The 23,411-nt window shown below is 45.6% G+C and overlaps 1 protein-coding gene and 1 pseudogene across 9 annotated transcripts in view; one reads left to right on the top strand and one right to left on the bottom strand.

Moving 5' to 3' along the window:
• The window catches only part of TRAK1 (trafficking kinesin protein 1), a 102,792-nt gene that overhangs the window by 35,745 nt on the left and 43,636 nt on the right, over window positions 1–23,411 (top strand). The window contains exon 1 of one of the 9 annotated variants that reach the window (XM_036870683.1): window positions 13,747–13,939. The exons of the other annotated variants lie outside the window; for them this stretch is intronic. Coding sequence (XP_036726578.1) covers window positions 13,828–13,939 — 112 coding nt within the window. The 5' untranslated portion in view covers window positions 13,747–13,827. Of the gene's footprint in view, window positions 1–13,746; window positions 13,940–23,411 lie in introns of those variants that run through there. 9 annotated transcript variants of the gene reach the window in all.
• On the bottom strand, window positions 10–13,432 carry LOC118903458 (annotated as a pseudogene).

Raw genomic sequence — 23,411 nt, 5'->3', positions numbered from 1 at the left:
AGCCTTTATTTTAAGGATTTTTACATTGAAGACTTCAAAAAGTGGTAGGTTTTTAGAACTTATTGACCTGTATTTAAAAGGAACTGTTGACAAAGATTCGCCAGAAATAATCTGAACAAACGGGAAAATACAGTTAATACTACTGAAACCTACTAAAATAATTCCAGGACATATGGTTTATCCGACATAACGATACCTCTAAATGCCGTCACTGATATGAAACTGACTGCTTCTTTTCTAAACGCACAGTGGTATAATTAACAATGTTCAATCACTTCTGTTCTTTCCTGAATATATAAAAATTAAAATACCAATTAAAAAACTAATATATTCTTCTCTTTAAATGTTTCTTACAGATACAATTTCAATATTTTCGTTCAATAGTGGTGTGGTTTAAGAGGTTTTGCATTCACAAGTCAAACAACAATCCACCCAAAGGGAACTGATAGTCTGTAGGCTCGTAGTGCAAATAAAGAGTTCGGGGATGCAGCAACTGACCTTTCTAAAATACAAAACGGATAAAATTCTTAGAGGATACATTCAGTAAGCTCTACTAAGCAGCTGGCCACAGAACTAGAACATTTGATCATTTTCCTGGTGATTTCAGTGGGACTCCAGATGTTTCCAGACTCAACTTGAACTCTCATCTTAGGCTTTGTATTTTGCTTTTCCAGTTTTGCTAATGACACAAACATGATTCAAATCCCTGAAGTATTCATTATAGTCAAGGGCATATCCTACAACAAACTTGTCTGGAATTTCAAATCCAACACATCTGGTCTATATCCAACACTTCGAGGGGTCCTTTTCACCAGCAAGCTTGCAACCTTGACCATCTTTGGATTATGCTGCTTGACCAAGGAAAGCAAGGTTTGCATTGTTTTGCCAGTGTCAATTATATCGTCAACAATCAAGACATTCTTCCCAGTTAAAGTTGAGAGATCATCTCCACCAATTACTTTTATGTGACCTGTTGACTGGTCATTACAGTAGCTCTTCAGTCTGATGAAATCTACAGTCATAGGTCTAGATCTATCACTATTTCTGTTCATTTGATGTAATCCAGCAGGTCAGCAAAGAATTTATAGCCCCCCTTGAGCACACAGAGGGCCACGATGTGATGGCCTCCCATCTCCCTCATCACATCTCGAGCCAGCCGTTCCGTCCCGTCCGTAATTAGTCCATGGGGAATAAACACCTTTTCCAAATCCTCAGCATACGGATTAGGTCTACAGAATAAAACTAGGTCATAACCTGGTGCATCGTCAACTAATCACGACGCTGGGACTGCGTGTCGCCCTAACGGAGCCGGCTGGCGCGCGGGCCGAGGGCCGCCTGGGGAGGAGAAGCCGGTGGAGGGTCGACCAGGAGGCGGAGGCGCGGCGGGAGGTGGTGGGAAAGCAGAGCGGCCCGCCCCAGCGCTCCGGCCGCCGCTGCTCAGAGCCCAGGCCTGTTTTCTCAATTATTGACAGAAAAGGCTTTGGAGGTGGTGGGTGCCCAGTTTGGATTCAGTTGCTCTTGGTTTTTGCTGAGTGGTCCTGGTCTAGTGACTTCACCTTTCTGAGCCCCCTTTCCTTGTCTGCCCAGTGAGGGGGTATTAGGTAGCAGGGCTCTGAGGGCTGAGTGAGCTGTAAAGGGCTGTTGTCTGATGTGCAGTCGGCACTTATTAAATAGCGTTGTGTGAACATGAGGGTGAGTGAGGGGGTCTTCTCTGAGGCTGCTCCTGGGACCAGTCCCGATTCCTGATCCTCCTGGGGTGGGGCAGTGATGGGGGGAGCCCAGGAACATTGGAGGAGAAGGTGCTTTTTCAGCTGCAGCAAGCCTGGGCCAAGGAAGGGCTGTAACTCTCTGGAGTCGTGGGAATGTTGGAGGAAAGTGTGGATTTGAAGGCAGAGAAACCTAGATTTTAACCTTGGAACCATCTCTAAAGAGTTGTGTGGGATTGACATGTATACACTGATGTGTATAAAATTGATGCCTGACAAGGGCCTGCAGTATAAAAAAACAAACAAACAACTAATACTGAACTTTCATTGGGTTATTTGTATGGAAATATGTTAATATAAATGTTTCAGACATTACATGAAAAAAAGAAAAAAAAGAAGAGTTGTGGGTGGATTACTGCATCCTTCTGAGCCTATCACATGGCAGTTTTGGTACGGACGTTCAATTTAAAACTTGCCCAAGGCCCATAAAATTCACCCATAAATGATGCTGTTTCCTTATTCATACACATTCTGCTTTCTTTCGCATTTTCTAAGAAAGTAAATTGGGAGACTTCCCTGGTGGCGCAGTGGTTAAGAATCCGCCTGCCAATGCAGGGGACACAGGTTCGAGCCCTGGTCTGGGAAGATCCCACATGCTGCGGAGCAACTAAGCCCGTGCGCCACAACTACTGAGCCTGCGCTCTAGAGCCCGCGAGCCACAACTACTGAAGCCTGTGCGCCTAGAGCCCGTGCTCCGCAACAAGAGAAGCCACCGCAATGTGAAGCCCACGCACCGCAATGAATAGTAGCCCCCACTCGCTGCAACTAGAGAAAGCCCGCGCACAGCAGCAAAGACCCAACGCAGCCAAAAAATAAATAAATAAATAAATAAATAAATAAATAAATAAAGTCAATTGGGTATATGCAGTCTTCGGATTTGATGTAAGTTGTGTTCAGTAATTTGTAAATGGCCTCACCCCACCCCCAGATTGCCACTCCTGCTCATTACTGCGAACTCAATGCCTTCTAATGAATTATGCTGGGAAAAGCTGATACATGACATTTCTACCTCATTTCCCTCATTACAGCTTAGAAAATTGTACTCTCTTTTTAATTGCTCGTACTGGCTTGTTTCCTTTTTTAAGGAATTAGAGTGATGAAGATGATCCCAACTAACATTTATTGCAAACTCACTTTGTCCCAGGCACTGTGCTAAGTGCTCTGCCATGCGTTAATTAATTAACGCCTCGCCCCATCTGTGCGGCAGGTATTATAGTCACCCCATTGAGCAGATAAGACTCAGGTGTCTAAGAAGGTCACAGAGATGGGAAATGAGGATCCTGGACCAAACTTCAGGCCGCCCAACTCCAAAAGTCCTTGCTCTTAGCTATGAAGCTAAACTGCCTGCCATTAGTTGACCATCCATCCATCCATCCATTGATTTTTGCTTTTATGGTGATGTGGGATGAATAAAATATTTTTGAAATTCGTAGCACTGTGAGGTAAATGTGCCAAGCCTTTGTTTAAGGGGTTTCTAACTGCACCTAACTTTTCTATGATGCTTTGTGGAGTTTGCATTTCCTGTTCCTTTATTACATCTTCATTTTGAAAATTAATATTGGACTCTCCCCGCCCCGAATATTGGATTGAACTTGTTGAACATGCTGATTTTGAGGAACCTGTTAACTGTTGGTCGGTTTATTTATGAGGCCTATAATCATCTTTTTAGAAACACCTTAGGGAACTTTAAAAAAATAAAGTCTCGGAAAACCTTAGGACGCCAGCCTCAGCTCCCCTGTCATGAGGAATGACATCTGAGAGGTCGCCTGGTGGTTTGCTGTGGGGTTCTTGAGAGGTACCATCATTGCCAGGGAGAGACATGACAAGGACCAAAGGGAGAGATGAGATATGTTCAGATAATGGGGGCAGTTACAGGAGGAATTAAAATCATTGGCTGCTGACTTTAATTAGGTGAATGTCCTAGAAAATTTTAAATGTGTATCCAAGTTGGGGTCTGAGGAGGGCACACACACACACACACACACACACACTCACATATAGTTTTCCTCTAAATTTTCTGCCAGACACACACACAGACAGGCAGATACACGCACACACACACACACTGTAAAATCTACCCCCCACCCCAATCCGTCTATTCTATTGAAGAGCCTTGCCATCCAGTGTAGTCTGGGGACCAGCAGCTTTGCTATTATGTGGGAGCTGGTTAGAAATGCAGAATCTTGGGCCCAACTGCAGACTTGCTGCATCAGAATCTGCACTTTAGCAAGAGCTCCAGGTAATTCACATGCTCATTACAGCCTGGGAAGCCCTGCCCTAGAGGGATGCCTTTTCCTCCAAGTTCATTCACTGAGGTATCATATGCCATTGGAAGGATAAAGGGAAATTGGCCCCGTTTGGTCACTGTGGAAGGAAAGAAGCTTGCCCTCCCAATAGTGGTTGAAGAGTCCTTTTACTATTACTCATTCGCAAATTATACAGTCTTGAGTAGAAAGTTAAGAGGAAAACTGAATCAAGGCCACACTTGTTGCTGTTGACACCAACAGATGGTTACAGTACCTGGCTAACAGGCTGGTGAGGTTCTGTAGGTAGTTTTGCTTTAGGGCAGTGGTTTTCCAAGGGAGATTTTGCGCCCATGGGTCATTTGGCAGCATCTGGAGACATTTTTGGATGTCACATCTACAGAGAGAGAGGGTGGTGCTTCTGGCACCTAAATGGGTAGAGGCCAGGAATGCTGCTAAACGCCCTGCCATGCCCAGGACAGCCCCGCAACGAAGAATTATCTGACCCTAAATGTCAGTAGTGCTGTGGTTGAGAAACCCTGCTTTAGGGAGTGAGTTTAACTTATAGTAAGTCTAAAATCTGTTTAATTATCCCATTACTCATTTAAAAGAAATATTTCAAACATGCTAAACACTTAGGACTAATAAATGTTAACTTCACTTTTTTTTAATAAATAAAACGTTACCGATGCATTTATAAGTACAGTTTCAAAGTCCCGTTCCTTCACTCTTTCCCCAGAGGGAACCACCTTCCTGAGGGTGGGCTGTTTCCTTCTGGTGTGTATTTTTGTACCTTGATTACACATATAAATGTCCATGAAAACAGCCTATTATATTGCACGGGCCCCTTTGTAATGGCGTTCTCCTCTATTTGTATGTTGCAGGCTCTTTTTCCAGGAGTTTGAGCAAAGGCACAAGCAGAGAACAGGACTGTATCTAAATGAAAACGTTTCCATTTTCTAAGTATTTTACATTTCCGTTAGGTGGTGGTTAAAATTCTTAAGAAAAATTGCTTAATGTTTAAAATCAGGTTGAGGAAAGAAGTAATGGTTGCAGATTGTTAAAGGTGGCATTTTCCAAATGCAGATTCTGTAGTGACCCAGAATTAAGCAAATAAACTTGTGCTGACATTTGTTGGAGGGTACGATGGTGGTAAGGTCCCTGGTGCTGCCCCCCTTTTCCACCTGCACCCTCCTTTCTGCCAACGTGGCACCTCTCAGCCCCTGCTCCCAGCATCCTTGGAAGACATTTCCTCCATCTCTGCATCATTTTTCAGAGCCGGCCTGTTTCTATGGCAACTGTGAGATTGAAAGATGAGCGGGAGCGGGAGGCGAGGCTGGAGTGAGACCTCAGGGTGGTGGTGTGTGTCCCTGACGTCACCTTCTGTGCTTCCGGATAGGACGATTCTGGCTACTCCCATTCAGGGCTGCTGGCTGGTGCCGCTTTATTAGCGGGGCTGCCAGGGTCTCTGATAGCTCTACAAATTGCCTTTCTTTCTGCTCCTCCTCCTCCCCTCCACAATTTTTCTTTTCACTGCCCCTTTTCTGTTCTGGCTCCAGACTGTCATTAAGAATGCACAGCTTAATTCTGGTGTGTTTTGGGACGCTCTTCTGCCCAGTGTTTTGGAAGGGCGGGGAGGCATGGCAGCGTTTCACTTGACGTCGATGGCGCCGTGAAGTGCATTCTTTCCTCTGCAAGAATACTGACTATGCAGAAATTTATCGAAGCGGATTATTATGAACTAGACTGGTATTATGAAGAATGCTCGGACGGTAATTATGACTCCTGCAGAACAGAGCGGGGATGTGTAGGGCCATTGTCTCCTTCGGGGGAGGGGGTGTCCTGGAATCTTCCTGGGGAGACGGGCGGAAGGAGGGCCACGGGACCAGCACCGCGTGGCTCTGACCCTTGCGAAGGCGTGGTGGAGGAGACAGCAGGTGGGCAGGGCTCGTGATTGTGGGAGGCTCCTTGGCAGTTTGGAGGTGGTGTTGGTGTGTGCTGGGCTTGTGAGCATCACACGTCAGTGGGATTGAATTCTCGCTGGGGTGATGCGTGTGTGTGTGTGCGCGCGCGCGCGCAAGTGGAGATGTGGTCCTCGTTAGGGTTCAGGGATTAGTGTTTTCAGGAAGTGGTCCTCTGCCCTGGGAGAATCCACCCTTTTCTGAGCCCAGACCTGGGGGCACAGGGGAGGCTGGAGAAAAGGCAGAAGCAGCCTCCCACCTGGCAGACAAGTCAAATGAATTTTCCTTGTGGGCTCCCAGAGATGGGGGTGGGAGATGTTGGGAGGGGCTGGAAGAGCTTGTATCCTCCGCTGTGTGTGCAGGGAGGGTGTGGCACATTCCAGAGGAGACTGGGTGGAGTTTATGTGACTGGAGTGGCCTCAGGAGGTTCCAGGCATCAGGAAATGGCACTGAGGTGCATTCTCAGGCCACAGGGGAGGGGCCTCGGGCTCCTGTGGTGTTGGCATCAAATTGTATATGACACGGTTAACCTGTCGTCTTTAATTTCTTCTTTAAAGTGACCCTCAATCTGTGCCTTTACATAGACACACACAAAAAGGACACAATTAATATATATACTTAGAGGGTCCATTCCCCCAGTGATGATACGTTCCCAGCCTCACACGAGCCAGTAATAGGTAAGGTAACTGCTTTTTAATTGAATCCGGAGTTTCAGTCTCTCTAACATGACTACATTTGATTAACCTGAATGATGTAACAGGCTGGGACCTGGCCTCATTAGTAAGCTAAGAACTACATAATTATCTCTTTATCTGCTGGTTTCTGCCTTGACTATGGGCTGCAGGAAAAGGGCCAAGAGCCTTTCTTAGCGGGGGTGGATGGATATTTAAATGTGCTGAGAAACCTCCCTAGCTGAGCCCCACCATCCCCAAGCATTAGATGAAGACATTGCCATGTTGAGTCCCTGTGCATCTTTAAACATCCTGAGTAATGATGATGGTGGGCAACTCCCAGGGTTGTGAGGGGAAAAGATGACTCAGTTTTTTTTCTTTTGGGTATATTATTCTTGAAGCAAGTTCCCATCCTATTACCCAACTCCAGGAGGCAATTATAGGGGTGCTTCTTTTCAGAATCCATCATTGACCTCTTGAAGTTTTCTTGGTGATTTGTGACTCGCTGAACCCTCCATAACTTTGTAAAGTATGGACCACAGGATCACGGAGCATTGGTTACAGCAGAGGGCTTGTCTCACAGCCCGGGGATCCACTGGGTGTGGCCATGGCTCCCACGGAGCCATCCTGGAAGTGAGGGAGGAAGGTTTCTTACTGTCTTGACCCAACTGCGACACCGTCCAGCTCTATTTACACCCTTGTCTGAGGAAATGAAGCCAGTCACTCTCGGTGGTTAATCTGAAGGGTGAGAGGAGGCCTGCTCTTATCTGGATGTCTGTCTATCAGAAGGATTTTCTTACCCAGCCATTTCTCAGTTGAGTCTTTTGGCCCCGAGGCAGCCAGATCTCTCTTCTTCCAGCAGAAAAGGAAAATGGAAGAAGAGGCAGCTCATCTGTCCAAGGGTAAATAAATGTTGATTGCAATTACTGTCGGAATTATGTTGAGCAAAATACTTGCCTTTATCCTTCATCCCAATTTGGATGAAGCAGAGAAGGTCACTGGGACAGAATTTACTGTGGCAACTGACATTTTCGTCATCCCGTTTTAAAGATAGTTAAGTAAAGCAGGGAATTAAAGGAATGGAAGCTCAGAACTAATCTGGTTTAGGAAACCCCACAAAAGGGGGTGGAATTCAAGAATATGCTAATGTTGTCGTTACTTGTTTATACATGTCTAACTAGGGTTCTTTCCTGACCTCAGCAGGTTAGTCTGGAAACGAAGGCAATTTGCCTTTGTGTTTATGCATCTTTAAAATTGCAAATCAGTCTTTGAATAGCCCTTTCATCTCCTGGTCCTGAACTTCCTGGTGAGGAGGCCAGGTAGGAGTTAGACACACAGCGTTGCTTTGTCTCTCTTATTATTTGCCATTCGAATCTTTAATGAGGGAAACTTCTAGGGAACTTTGCATACTAATAGCAAAAGATGAGTCATATGTTTTGAAAAAGATGCAAAATCATCATTTATGTCAGAGTTACCGACTCGCACTTAAATTGCCGGGTGAGCACCAAAAAAGTAATATATATGGGTGGGAATATAGATTGCAGGACGATTAGGGACCCCTCTTTTAAAGGTGGAATTAAGAAATGGCTGCTTTTCTCTTTACTCTTTGAGGTTTAGGAGAGCTTTATTCAGTCCACTGATTGTATCCTTCCCCCTTAATCAGTTTTAGTTGTGGAGTCTAATACTCTGTGTCCCCCACTACCACCCAAACAAGGGGTATGGGGCAGGGGCTTAGAATAGTAGGAAATTGGAGGGGTTGATTGTGCAATACCTTAAGGTAATTTTTAGAGGTTTGAAATAGCTAGCGATCAACAGAGTACAGCAGTGGTCTTTGCAGAATTTTCACACATGTACTCAGTGTTTACAGTTTAAACTCTAGCATCAGAAAGAGTGGATATATGTATATGTATAACTGAGTCACTTTGCTGTACACCTGAAACTAACACAACACTGTAAATCAACTCTACTCCAATAAAAATTAAAAAAAAAAACAACTCTAGAGTCAAACAGGGTCCTGGTTACCTATGTTGGCTGTGTCCCACCTCTAATTGCAGGAACCTCTAAAACCTGGCAAATAATGGCAATCACTCGCTTATTAAAAAAGCAGATTCCCAGACTAACTCCAGACCAGGAGGGGCCCTGAGAAATCTGAATCTTTAGTGCACGCTTTCGGTGATTCTTTACATCAGGTGTGTTTGGGAAACTATGCCAGTGTGAGTGGAGACCATCCCTGGGCACAGGGGTCTGGAAGGTAATTCTTTATGTCTGTCACGAAATCCTATGTTGTTTCTTGGCTACACTGGTCACTTAAAAAAAGTATGCTTATAAAGAGTGTGAGGCTTTTTTAATTTTCAGAAAGGCTTGGGTTCAAGTATGTGTCCCTAAGTTAAAGAAGTGGAGTGCACGTTTGTAATTATTCTAGAAATAGGTAGAATGCCAGAAAAGAGTGCTGGCTTGGAGTCTGCCTTTGGGGCCTGTTTTGCATTCTGCATGGCTGTGTGATGTTAAAAAGCAAAATTCAACGGATAAATATAAAGATCAAATTGGCTTTCTTCAGCGATTCATGAATCGAGCAGCATCCCCTCTAGCAAGTAGAAAGGAGCTCTGAGGAGGTGTATAAAATGGAAGGCTTTTATAGACAAGACGGGAGCAGGGACAGGGAAAAAGCAGATTCTCTCTCTTTCTTTGGGGGATGGATGGGGTCTATCAGGCAGATTACCTCATTACTGCTGACCGGGAAATTCCAGACCGACTGGTTAAGACTCCGTTCCTGGGAGAGGCTGAAGCTGCAATTAGGTCAGGTATTAAGTCTTGGTTGGCTGCCCTGGGGCTTAGCGCAAGCGACTCCATTTGGGGCCTGTTGTTTCTTTTTACCAGTGGTTTGGTACATCCTGGGACCCCAGTGAGCCTCTGTCAACCCAGCTTTCTCATCTGGCAAATGGGGATAACCACGTTGGCCAGAACCATTGCGAAGGAGGGTAAAGCGTGTAAATAAAGTAAAAACTCTTTGTGATCGGCAAAGTGCCAGGCCAGTGCTTAATTTTATTTTTTCAGAAATAGTACTAGTTATTAAGTTCTTTTTAAAAATCCCTTTCAAAAGGTAACTGGTATTTTGAACAAGGTATAGTATCTTGGGAATTCCCTGGCGGTCCAGTGGTTAGGACTCCATGCTTTCACGCTGAGGACGCAGGTCCAGTCCCTGGTCGGGGAACTAAGATCCCACAAGCTGTGCAGCGCAGCCAGAAAAAAAAAAAAAGGTATAGTATCTGGACCACCTGTTTCTCGCTGCGGTCTCTTTTGTAATCATCCACCCTCGTGTCCCCTTTTACAACATTATAGGTTTGAATGTCACAGCGGGAGGTGGTCTAGTTCATACTGATCTTATAAATGGGGACACCCAGGCAGATTGTGCAGTGGTTGTTTTTAGGACTTCTTATTCCATAATGAAAATCCACGGCATTACACACAGTTCGCACGTGTGCTGTTCCCTGACTGCAGTGACCTTTAAAATGTCACCCAGGGTCAGGGTGGCTGGTTTGCGAGTGAATTTTTATCAGAGGTATTTTAAGCATTAATTGAAAAACTGTTACTAGACTTTTGAGATGATTTTCTAACTTTCCTGCACTTGTGTTCAGACATGTAAACAGGCCCCATTTTTCATGTGTGTTTGTTGTGGGATGCACCATTGGAGGTAGAGGCTGACTTTCCCTTTCCAGACTCAGCAGTCTTCTGAATGGCTGTTAAGATGATTAAAAAAAAAAAAAAAAAAGAATTAAATGTAAATGTATGACGTAGCTGTACATTTTTATCAGCAACTTTGGTAAAGCAGAGATACTGTCCTCCCTCAGATGTGGAAGCGGAGGACTAGAGAACTGATGAGAGGGCCGGAGGGAGCTTAGAGCCCAAGTTCTCAGAGCTTTGTGTTTCTCATTTATTTTTTAAAAATAGCATAAGTAAGGGCCTTGGGGAAGTGACCCTCAGTGACGGGCCACCCTGCTCTGTATAGGCAGAGGAGTAAAAGTACAGGGAGGCTTGTGGAGAGGAGTAGGATACATGGGATACAGAGGGGAAGGAGACTCTTGCAGAGGGTGAGGGGGGTCCGCAGGAACAGGTTGCAGGGGAAAAGCAGGCCAAGGAGGCCAGGGAGCATCAAGCTCATGTCTGAAGACGAGGGGCAGGCATCCTTGGGCGTGCCTGTCCAGTGGGACTTTCTGTGATGATGGAAACGTTCTGCGCTGTCCAGTTTGGTAGCCACTAGCCCCATGTGGCTATGGAGCGTCTGAAACTTGGCTACTGCCACTGAATTTTGGGTTTTATTTAATTTTAATCAATAGAGATTTCAATGTAAATAGCCCTAGTGGCTCGTGACCACTCTTTGGACAGCGGAGGGTGGAGCTTCAGGAGGATGACTTCTGTGGGGTGTGTAGAATAAATCTGGAGAGGACACTCACAGGAAGAGCTCCCTCTGACTGGCGGGAGGCGAGTGACACTTGCCTTCTGTGGCCTTGAACGTTCCCGGACATGGGTCAGAACCCACGCCCTGCCCCCCTGCGCTGGGCCACGGTCCTAGTCCTTACCTCTGGGACAGCACACACTGCGGCTGCTTGACTGTCCGGGGTGAGCTGGGCCACCCTCAGCTCCACCTCCCATGTCCATGTCCCATAGTCCATCCGTCACCTGGCACAGGGATTCCTGGGCTTTCTTGCTGGTCTTTAGGGGTCTGTTCTGCTTTGACTTTTGGAAAACTGTTCTCTCAGAGAAGGTGCACTGTGTCCCATCTCTGCCTTTAACCTTGAAGTGAATGCAGATGTGGATGAGGTTGGAGAATTCCCTCACACCCTTGCAGAGGGAGGGAGGGAAGGAGGAAGGGTTTGGGGTGGGGAGAACCCTGAAGAATGAGAGAACTGAGAGAAATGGGGTGACATGGGGAGGCTAGGATGGTCTTGTGTTCACAATGCCATGTCCTAAATTTATCTTTTAATTTACATGTATATATATTTTAATTATATAATATATAGAGACTTGAACATCATTTGCTAAAGGTAGCCTAGAATTGAATTAAAAGAGGAGTATAACCATCTGGTTATGAGTAAAATCACTTAAAAGTATTTTCAAATATATGAAATCAGCTTTTTTTTTCATTTATATATACTACAGCCCCTCCCACTAGCCTGCACATCTTATAGTCAATCTGATACTCGCCGAATGAATAATGCACAAGGTGGAGTTTTCTCCCTCCCTCCCCTCCCAGAGCTTCAGACTCACTGTCATTTGCATTGAATTAACAAGCCCCAATTTGATAATGTTTACTGAGCTTAAAGAACGATGGTTTTCCACTGAGTGTCTGCCTTTATAAACATTGTATTTAAAGCTTATGAAGATTTTCAAAATGTGATTTTGAACTCCCTGCTACTGAATTTCTACTGACCCTACTTTATTTTTATTTTTATTTTTATTTATTTATTTATTTATGGCTGTGCTGGGTCTTCGTTTCTGTGCGAGGGCTTTCTCTAGTTGCGGCAAGTGGGGGCCACTCTTCATCGTGGTGCGCGGGCCTCTCACTATCACGGCCTCTCTTTTTGCGGAGCACAGGCTCCAGACGCGTAGGCTCAGTAATTGTGGCTCATGGGCCTAGTTGCCCCGCGGCATGTGGGATCTTCCCAGACCAGGGCTCGAACCCGTGTCCCCGGCATTGGCAGGCAGATTCTCAACCACTGTGCCACCAGGGAAGCCTGACCCTACTTTTTACAAAAAACACATTTTTAACATCCTAAAATGTAGCAATCATTTTCAGGTTCCAGAAAAGTAACCTGGCAATGAGTATGTCTGTAGGTGCTAATTTCTTAATAAAATCTTTATTCTATTCTGGTTTTCTATTTATAGGCACTGGTCTGTGGTCTTCTATTCGTTTTTATGGAGGTAGCGATTCAGTTTAGCAGACATTTTTAGCCGCCTTAGCAGGATCTGCAGCCCTAAGGATTTAAAGACGGATGAGACCTAGTTCCTGAACTTGTGCAGAGAATTCTTGCTGACAATCTGGCCTCTGCTAAAGGCCCCCTTGGTTACCTGAGGGAGGTGACTGGGCAGAGAGGTGGTTTAGGCCTCCTGGTATAGCTTTTAGGAGCAGGGAGACCTGCCACAGTGTAGCGGGGAGGTAGCTGAAGCACAGGAATTGTACAATGTGCCATGATTCTCTGAGACACCAGTGCTTCAGGCCACCTTTCAGTGGGTTTGATGGAAGGACCTGCCATTTCACTGTTACAGGCAAAATCAAACAGTGTAGAGGAATTGGTAGTGAGATGTGCAATAAAACTTGATTCTTTTTTCAGGCAACTTTGCAAACTATTAGGCTGTAGATTTTTTTCCCCTTATCCTGCAATTAGAAAAGATCTTTATAAATTTGGCTGTGAATACACAGATGTAGGGTGAGAGTGGGATTTACAAAATGCAGTTTAAAAAAGAGCAAATGCAATATATTATTACCAAAGAAAAACTGGGATGAAGTAAGCTTAATACAAGTAGTGCTTACTGCAGTTTTTTCTTCTTCTCTTGCTAGAAACCAGAATGATCTTTTCCTTCCCTGTTCAGCCCTGTGTCATGCTGTTGTCACAGTCAGATTTGTGTCAACTTTTGAGGCACACCCACAGGAACTCTCTCACCTGAGGGAACTGGGCAATCAGTCGCCAGGGCACCTCCTCCGCCAGAGCTCCACCTTTAGACAGGTGTGCCTGCTTGAGGCATGGATGGTATTGCCCTGTGCAGTTGCTGCGAAACTTCCAGGAAGCTACCATTCCTCATTGCTTCTGGGGGAGCAAAAGCGGAAGAAGAATCTGGATGCAGAGAGGCCGTGCACCTGCCTGCTCGCCTCCCGTCTGACTCCAGAGCACCCGTTAGGGCCACCCCAGGGCTGGGCAGGGCTTTCCCATTCCGATAGGTGCTTTTCCCCCCTCCGCCCTGCCTCCTTCTGTGGGAGCCACCCACTTCCGGGTCTCCTGGGTGCCGATGGGCCAGTGGCCCTGTGCACACCCTCCACTTCAGCTGAGCCGGGGCATGTCCGTGGCCCCAGCCAAGGCCCAGCGTGCGCCCCGGGGGCCCCGGCCCCAATGCCTCCTCCGGGAGGGCAGCCAGGAGCTCCTTCAAGGATCGCTCCTTAGGGTGATGTTTTGGCTTTGGGGTGACTTCAGCAATGTCCCTAAGAGATGTGGGAGGAGAAGAAGAATATCTTGAGTATGACTGCCAGAGTGAAGAGAGGAAGCCCATCCACAAGCAGCCTGAAGCCCTGGACCTCTTGGAGGAGGGTAAATTCTGTTCTTTGCGCCAGTCTGATCCTTTCCCTCTTAGTGTCTACGTAGGCCTGGCTGTTTCACTGATCTCACAGCAGTCTTTTATTTTCATAGTGGGGTATAAGGTCAAGTACACACGTCTTATGTGGCGAATGTAAAGCCGCCAGGAGAGAAGCTGCGTTTCCAGCATCCTGGGAAGTCCTGTTGCCCCCCTTTCTTTCTAGTTTACAGCTCCTTCCTGGGAGACCACTGTCCTGACTTGTATCACCTTAGATTTGTTTTGCCTGTTCTCGATGTATGTAAATGGAATCAAACAGTGTGTATTATTTTGTCTAGCTTCTGTTACTTAACCGAGGTCTTTGAAATTCATACTTTTTGCAAACGTCAGTAGTCCCCCCACATGCACACACTTTATGGCATTCCAGCACTCTGTTTTAAGAGTTTTCATTGTTTTCTTCTGACTGAATGGCTTTTGGTGGGTTAATGGACAAGAAACTGAGTCATTATTAAATAATATGTTTTTGTTTACTTTAGGAAATTGTTTATTTTAAAAAATTATTAATCACCAATTTGAAATAGGGATTTTAAAAAAGTTTAGAAATATTTCAAATAGAAAAGTACAAGGGCTGACATTGAAATTACCTGGGAACTCACCACCAGGCTGTATCAGAGGGGTGCTGCTTTTGGAGAAGAGGGGGGAGGGTTTTAAATAAAGATACACCCAAATGCTGAGTTTGAGTTTCCTAATTGGGCTTTTGAGGCTTTCACTCACAGCCCAGAAAAACGGATTTTTTTGGGGGGTGTTGTGAAGCAGAATGTTTAAAGAGTGACTGCAGGAAGTTCTTTAGGTCTTGAGTAAAAGCAATCAAAAAACTTTTTCAAAATTCTGCTCTGTGACGGCCTGTTTTCATGTCTCAGAATAACTTTTTATTTTTTAAATGGTTTATAATTGGCTGTATACTGAAAGTGTTCTTCTTTTGAGGTTACTGCCCTGAGAATATTAACACTTCACCTATAGGACAGTTAAAAGTGTTTAATTGGAGAAAGGGGGAGAGCAGTGCTGAAACCTGGCACCCCCTGTCTGGTCCTTTCATGAAAGAGATGGTGGAGGTGAAAGAAAGGAGAGAGGAGTGAAAGACCAGCTGGGACTGTGCATTTGTTGGGTTCCTGGAAGAGATCAAGAGAAAGGCCTCCATCTGCTCTTACAGAACTAGGACCAGCCCGGATTTCACTGGATCAGCTTGTGTCCCTTGAAGCTGGGCCGCTCGGCGTGCATCCTGGGTACCCACATCACCTGGGAGCTTGTTAGAAATGCAGACTCCCAGGCCCCACCCCAGACCTACTGGGTCAGAATCTGCATTTTAACAAGACCTTCAGGGGATTCCTATGCACATTGAAGTATGAGATGAGCTGCTGCCTAAAAGCATCGTAAGATCATTTTTAAAATCAATTATGGAACCATATGATTCTAAAATGAAAGGTTTTACTAGGATCTAAAGCAGTATCATATATCCTTGTCAAGAGAAGAAAAATCATATTGCACGTATTTTATGTACATATTTCATATATCTATATATTTTGAACGTTTTTTTTTTAAACTGATAGCCAGATGATAATGATGATGATAGCCAATGTTTAGTATGTACTTGCTATGTGCCAGGCACCATTCCAAGTACTTTAAGTGGATTCATGCATTTAATCCTTAAAATAACCATAGGAGGTTAAGTACTGTTATAATTTTCCATTTCATAGACTTATAAGAGGAAACTTCAGCAACTCGTCTAAAGTTACACAGCTCATAGGTGACTTCAACCTACACAGACTGGCTCTAGGGCCCTACATAGACTGCTCTTAGATACTGTGCTAGCAGTTCTCAAGGTAGGGTCCCTACACAGCAGCAGCAGCACCGCCTGGGAACGGGTTAGAAATGCACATTCTTGGGCCCCGCCCTAGACCTGCTGAGTCAGACATGCTGGGGTGGGACCCAGCAGTCTGGGTTTTAACACACCTTCTGGGTGATTCCAGTGCACCTGGTCCTGTGCTGGTCCACATCTCACAGATGACAGGGTCTCTACTTTGTGATCACATTCGATGGTAGGGGTCGGGGGGGCGGGGGTCGGGGGGGGGCGGGAACCGGCTCTGTATTTGCCATCTTAAGATAGACTGTTACATTTCTCTTCCTTGCCTCTTCTTTGTTCCCGTCTAATTTCCCTCCTTTCTGTAATAAATAAATTTTTAGCTGTCCTGAAGGTGAAAATAATATTTTCAGGACAGTAGCTGCAAAAGAAAGATATAGTTGACCCTCGGTATCTGCAGTGGGTTGTTTCCAGGACCCCCTTGGATACCAAAACCCATGGATGCTCAAGTCCCTTATATAAAATGGCATAGTATCTGCATATAACCTACACACATCCTCCCGTATATGTTAAATCATCTCTAGATTACACATGATACCTAATACAATGTAAACGCTATGTAAATAGTTGCCAGTGCAGCAAATTCAAGTTTTGCTTTTTGGAATTTTCTGGAATTTTCTCTTTTCTGAATATTTTCAATCGGGGGTTAGTTGAATCTGCATATGTAGAACCCATAGATATGGAAGGCCAACTAGACTTCATTGTCAACATGCATAGTTTTCTTTGTAAATTGAAATTCACTAGACTTGTTCCCGGCCTGAAGGAAGTCTGTGGCGTAGATCAGGAAGACAGAGGTTTGGTTTGGAAGGCTTGGTTTCTGTGTCCAGTTTTGCTGGAAGCCTGACCTGTATCCCAGAGCAAGGTGTTCACTGGGCGGGACCCTGTTTTCTTCTGACCCTGTGAATAGTGAGAATATGTGCAAGACGTGGAGGTAACCATGTTCCCTGGATTCTGAGGTGATTTAGGTGGTTTTCTACACCACTAATGGTTCTAAAAGAGATACTTCTGATTGAAAACTGAAGGACAAGATCAGTTTGGGGTAACACTCATATTGGTAGCCACGGATACAGGAGACATTTGTTGTTCCCTCCCAGGTCACCTTGTGGGGGTGATGGGCACTTCCCAGTGTCACCCGTTTAATCTTCAAAACAGCCCTTGAAATAAGCATTGCTCCCATTTTGCACCCAAAGAGACTGAGGCTCAGATATGTTGTCCAGAGTCCCAGGGCCACAAGCACAGAGCAGGGACTTTGCCCCGCTTTGGGGTCTGCCCTCCGCCACACCCAGGCTCTCAGCTAGGAGAGCCTCGGGCCCTTGCCTCCCGTTACCTCATGTCATCCTCATAACCCACAAGGCACCCGGAGAAGCAGCCTGCTTGGCTCACACAGCTGTCAGAGGCACCATGGCTCTTTCTGTCGTCAGGAGAGAAAATACCTGGGCTCTGTGTCTTCTGGTCACTGGAGGCTTGCGTTGTGCAGAAACTGAGTTGATCTCAAGTGATTTCTTACTGAGCGGTGTTCTTGAAGACGGGCTTTGCTTGTTTTTCCCCATCCCGTCTGCTCAGGATGAGCTGGAGCAGGTGGGGAATCACAGTGCTGCTGAGTGACATGGTGGTCACACCCGCTCTGTGCCCGAGTGGCGCCACCTGCACCAGGAAAACACTGGTGAAGAGTGGAGTTTTGTCATCACTCCCTTGTGGTTTGTTGCATGGCAGTTTCCCTCCGCTTTCTCAAGGAGAGGCCTAAAGAAGTCCGACTATGTAATGTTTTTTCACCTGGACGCTTCTGAGGCTGTTACCCAATGGCAAGCTTGGTCACTCAGTTCCTGGCAGGCGTCATTCAGGATTGCCTTCGGGTGGCAGGATTTGAAAAGAGCATGTGGCACGGTCTGGGGTTTACTGAGCCCTGAGACTGCGGGACAGCGCACGTCCCCTCCTCAGAGGCGGCTGCTGTCAGTCTTTTGCACAAAGGGCAGTTTTCAGGTGCTGAGCACTAACCAGTAATTATCACCTGCAAAAGCTGAGATGAAAACGATGGCCAACGTCACATGTCCAAATTCTCCAGCTGGTTCCAAGGTGAAGCAAATGGAGCTCATCCCTCCAGTTGGAGAGGGACATCCTGGGCCGCAGGGGGAAGGCTGGGCCGTGTGCGGAACGGTGCCGAGTCCCGCTGGTGGTTGTGATGTCTTGTGGGGTGGGAATGTCCACCCCAGGAAAAGAGCCGTCAGGCCTGGGCCCTGCGGTCTGTACTGATGCAGCGTGACCAGCAGCACTGCTTTGCAGGACTCTCCCCTGTAGGGTCACGTCAGAGGAAGGAGCTGGCCTAGCTTATCGGCACTGACCTCAGCACTGTTACAAAGGTCTCTCTGCCCATGGTTTTCATCACCTTGGTTTCAGCCTGCGGTTTGTTTGTTCGTATCCATGGTTACTCCACGCGGGCCTCTGGTGATGTGCCTTGTTCAGGGCGGTTGTGTTTCTGGGGTGGGGGTACCAGCATCACCCCAGGGCTGGCCATGGGCAAAGCTGACCCACAGTCTGTGCATTTTGGGGTCCCCTTACTGCTCTGCCCACTTGGGGCACCTGTCCCCCAGTCCCCAGCTGTCTTGTGTCTGAACTCCCCAAGAGCATTTCTCACCTGGCACTTCCTGCTTGTTCCATACTAATGTTTACATGTGTCTGACCTTCTCAATTAGGCCTCGAAGTCCTCGAGGGTAGGATTCATGTGTTTACTCAGCTGTGGTTAAGAGCCCCAACTTGGGGGTCAGATAGAATCAGACCCTCGCATTATAGCTCTGTGACCTTGTTGCAGTTTCATGTCTAAACTGTGGGTAATAGTAGTACTTTCTTCCTAGGATGAGCATAGACCCTGAAGGGGAGGGGTCTACATCCAGCACTTAGACATCTAGCACTCAGCAGAGCGCTGGGCACACAGTGAGCAGTTCTTAAGTGAGCCACTTGATTATCACCAAGGAGGCCTTCATTAAATACGCTGGTGATGAATGGCCACCATAGGTCAACTCTGAGTGTTCAAGGCGAGGGAAGGGTGGATGGTTATAGCACCCAACAGACCAGGTTCAAGTACATGGTTATGTCCTGTCTGGCTTTGGACGAGTCACTTGGCCCCTCTCTCTGTCTCGTAGTGTTTCATGGGGGTCATATTTGTGTCATCGGGTTGTTCTGGGTTTTAAGTGAAATAATATTTGTAAAATGCCCATGGTAGCAGTTAGCATGTTGTAAATACTTAATAGTTATTTCCTTTCTTCTTCCCGGCCTCTTCAGTAACTTGCTTTGGTGCCCTGCTCTCAGACTACCCTGGCAAGGGAAAGTGAGCCTGTACAATACAGGTGGGAAGGGACATGGGACATTCGTAAGAATTAGGTTCGTTATGCTTCTGGCCATTTTTGACGTGAAGCCATTTAAACAAGAATACAGAGCATTTGTTGTGCCTTTTTTCATTTTGTTCTAATTACTGACAAATGAGCATTGTTTTTTATTACCAGGTACTGTGGGCCTCACCCTATTCCTGTACACACTTCAAGGGCTGCATGAAAATAGTTAGGTTTTATTTGTTTTTTAAGCCAAATCATGTGTGTCTTATGGGTCTTAGTAGTTAATACACTTGCGCTTTGGGGCCAAGTCTAAATTATTTTGAAGATAGATATTGAAGGGCAACAGGCAAAGGAAGGGCATGGCTGAATCTCCAAGAAGTGGCTGTAACTTGGGAGAAGGGTGGAAGAGTAAAACTGGAGAGAGCTGGCTCTCGGTTTTCTTATGGACGTATCATGAAAGTCTTCTGCCATCTGAGCAAATATTTTTTTTTTTAATTTTTATTTATTTATTTTTGGCTGTGTTGGGTCTTCGTTTCTGTACGAGGGCTTTCTCTAGTTGCGGCGAGTGGGGGCCATTCTTCATCGCGGTGCGCGGGCCTCTCACTATCGCGGCCTCTCTTGTTGCGGAGCACAGGCTCCAGACGCGCAGGCTCAGTAGTTGTGGCCCACGGGCCCAGTCGCTCCGCGGCATGTGGGATCCTCCCAGACCAAGGCTCGAACCCGTCTCCCCTGCACCGGCAGGCAGACTCTCAACCACTGCGCCACCAGGGAAGCCCTGAGCAAATATTTATGACAACTATCTCTGTGTAAAATAGATAGCTAGTGGGAACCTGCTATAAAGCACAGGAAGCTCAGCTCGGTGCTCTATGATGACTTAGATGGGTGGGATGGGGGAGGGTGGGAGGGAGGTCCACGAGGGAGAGGATATATGTATACATAGAGCTGGTTCACTTCATTGTACAGCAGAAACTAACCCAACATTGTAAAGCAGTTATACTCCAATAAAAGATAAATACATAATAAATAAATAAAAGAAAAAAGAAAAATAGTCTAGTCTGTGTGGGATAGATTAGTACATTTCTGTGCCATTCATCAGTGCTGATTTTTCGAATGGACGATTTGCTATTCCTAAACGGTTTTGCTGTCTGAGAACATTCTTGTGGCCGGAGGAAGTCTCCGTCATGAGATCATGAAAGAATGTGTTTACCTTGTCATGTTATGGGGACGTGGCTGGAATATGGCATAGGTAGTTCTGGGATGCTTGTTTGCATGTTATTTGGTGGTAACTTAAAATATCGTGGTATAATTTACATACTGTAAAATTCGCCCATTTTAAGTGAACAATTTAGTGTTTTTTAGTAAATTTACTGAGTTGACAGCCATCACCATAATTCAGTTTTGGAACACACATCTCCCTCTCATAAGATCCTTCATGCCTGTTTACAGTTAATCCCCATTCCTACTCCTAAACTCAGGGAACCACTGATCTGCTTTCTGTCTCTGTAAGTTGCCTATGCTGGATACTTCATATGAATGGAGTCATATAATAGATGGTCTTTTATGTCTAGCTTTTACTGAGCATAACATTTTTGTTTGTTTTGGACACCTTTTGCGGGGAAGTGGATTTATTTGGTAGAGTTCCCTTGGTCAGAAGTGGAACTTATATTTGAAATACTGTTCTCCTGGAGAGAGAAACTTGAGACGGTTTATTTTAGATTGAGAATATAGAAAACTGGTGCTTGAAAAGTGCAGCTTGTGCTTATCTTACTGTTTAAAGAGTCATTTGTTATTCCTCATTTCTCGGAAGAGAAACCCAAGACACACAATTACAGGAGTTTGCCCAGGGCCTCATGACCTTGGTAGAGTCTCCTATGAAAACCCGAGCCTCAGGGCCCCAGAGTCAGGGATCTGACCTACACCACAGATGCTTTTTGCTTTCTTTGTGCTTCTTAAACTTTGTTGATTTGTGCTGACCTCAGCCTTGCCCCTTGCGTTCTTTGTGGCTCCCTAGTTTAGTTCAGGAGCCAGACTGGCCTCAGTTCAGTCCCCGCCATATGCAACCTCATTTGCTGTGACCTTGGTCGGGTCCTTAACTTCTCTGAGCTTCAGTTTCCTCATCCGTGGAGTAGTCATCATAACAGCGCCTACCCTGCCTGATTGTTCTGAGGAGTAAACGAAAGAAGCACATTAAATCCCTGGACATAGCAGGGCCTCCATAAATGTTAGCTGCTGCCCCTGCTAGGAGTCTCCTCTTATTTTGAAATTCGCCATTTGCTAGCTGTGTGACATTGGATGAGTTAGTTAACCTCTCTGGGCCTCAGTTTCTCATTTGTAAAATGAGGTTAATGTGAGCGCCTACCCTGTAGTATTTATTGCTCTGAGGAATAAATGATATAATCCATCTAGAGGGCTAAGAACAAGGCCAGGCTGTAGTCAACGTGCTTGGTAAAAGTAGGCTGCTGCTGCTACTAATTTCTCTTAAAAGTTACCTCAGGGAGGACCCTCTATTGTAGTCAACTGCATATTTTTTGAAAAATATTTTAAGTAATGTTTTCCCCATCAGTGCATGGTTACTACAAAAAAAATTTTTTAAGCACAAAAAAGAATATTAAAATTGGTAATTCTATCCAAATTTCAGTGTTTTTAATGGCTTTGCTGTTTTCTTCTGTGTATTTTAAATCTGTACACCCCCCCACTGGTGAGATTATATGTATTTTGAAAACATAACTAGAATAATAGTGCACATGCTACCATAGGAGTTTTTCATTTCTGCCTCTGACTTCTGTAGGTGGGCTCTGTCAAAGACCTCAGAACCTCCCGGAGGTTCTGCCTGCATCTTCTGCACCCCAAGCCTCCACCACAAGTGTACGTGGTGACACTATGTGCCTGACTGGTTAATGCCGGAAAAAACCCTGGCCCAGGTGTACGTTTTATTGGGTTCAATTGTTAAAGCATGTTAAATATTTCTACAATTAGCTTTATAAAAGGGGTCCTTGTGCTGGGGGATACGAGACACTACACAGGCGATAACATCATTAGAGCTTAATATTCACACACACACGCACACGCACACGCACGCTTGCGTGCGCATTCAAGTAAAATGGGGAAATCCGAGTAAGATTCCTGGATTGTAGCAATGTCAGTACCCTGGTTGTGAATATAATGTTACAAAATGTTACTATTGGGTGAAACTTACAGGGTATATGGGATCTCTGAGTTATTTCTGACATCTGCATCTGATTATCTACACATGATTAACTACAGTGATCTCAATTCAAAAAAAATAGCTTTAAAAATATAAGTGTAATTTCCGTTTAATACAGTTCCAGAGCAAAAAGCTACTCCAAATCTTGTTCTCTTATGTTAGGGTGACATAGAACCAAGATTAGTTTAAAATGTAGCCTGGTTGTCTTTTTTTCCAGGAAAGCAGAGGACTTGGTCCTTTGAGGAGAGCAAGGGGGACATTAGCTGGCCCTAGAGTCGCAGCACAAGCTTCAACACAGAGGCCTTTGTACCTGCCGGTAGATGACAGGGGACGCCATGCTCTCCTGGAGGGAGCTGGCTAGGGGGCTCCCGGGTCTTGTCTGCACCGTTGCAGAGCATCACAGCTGTGCAGCATGAAAACCAACTCCTCTCCGAGGCACAGGAATCTCCACTTGAGGATTTCTTGTGACCTCGAGCTGATGATCTATTTAGAGCAATTTGAGCTGGACTCCATCTCCGTCAAATTAAGTTCTGGTTCAAACCAACCCTGTACATCTCCCTTGCTTTTCCTTGTGGGAAGGGGAGGAAAATGCCTGAGGCAATGCTCTCTCCAGTGGCTGGAGGGTTCCTGCCTTAAAGCACTGGTTGGAGGAGAGGCCAGCAAAGGAACCCCTCCTCATCCCCCGAGCCCCCAGCTCTGAGGGCCCTGTGTTGGGAGGGTTTCAGATTTGGAACCAGATTTCAGGTCTCCTCCTTAAGCTAGAAAATCATTCCAACAGATCAGATTTCTCTGCGCTCACCCACTAGGATGATCTCTACTTGGATTTATAAAATATTTAGAGGCCTATTGCTCTCCAGTTGCAGTTAGCCATTAGTAACGCTACTGAGTTTGGCTTAGCAATACACTTCAGTTCCCAAAGGCCTTGCATGCGCTGTGGCTGCAAGTGGGTGGTTGCGAAAGCTGACTAAGTCCTCTACGCTTAAAAGAGTGATCTTCTAGAGTCTTAGTTATGAGGAGTTACTAACAAGTTATTATTTAGC

This window comes from Balaenoptera musculus, chromosome 11 (genome assembly GCF_009873245.2).
Source record: "Balaenoptera musculus isolate JJ_BM4_2016_0621 chromosome 11, mBalMus1.pri.v3, whole genome shotgun sequence".
Taxonomy (NCBI): Eukaryota; Metazoa; Chordata; class Mammalia; order Artiodactyla; family Balaenopteridae; genus Balaenoptera; species Balaenoptera musculus.
This window is presented reverse-complemented; position numbering and strand designations above follow the sequence as displayed.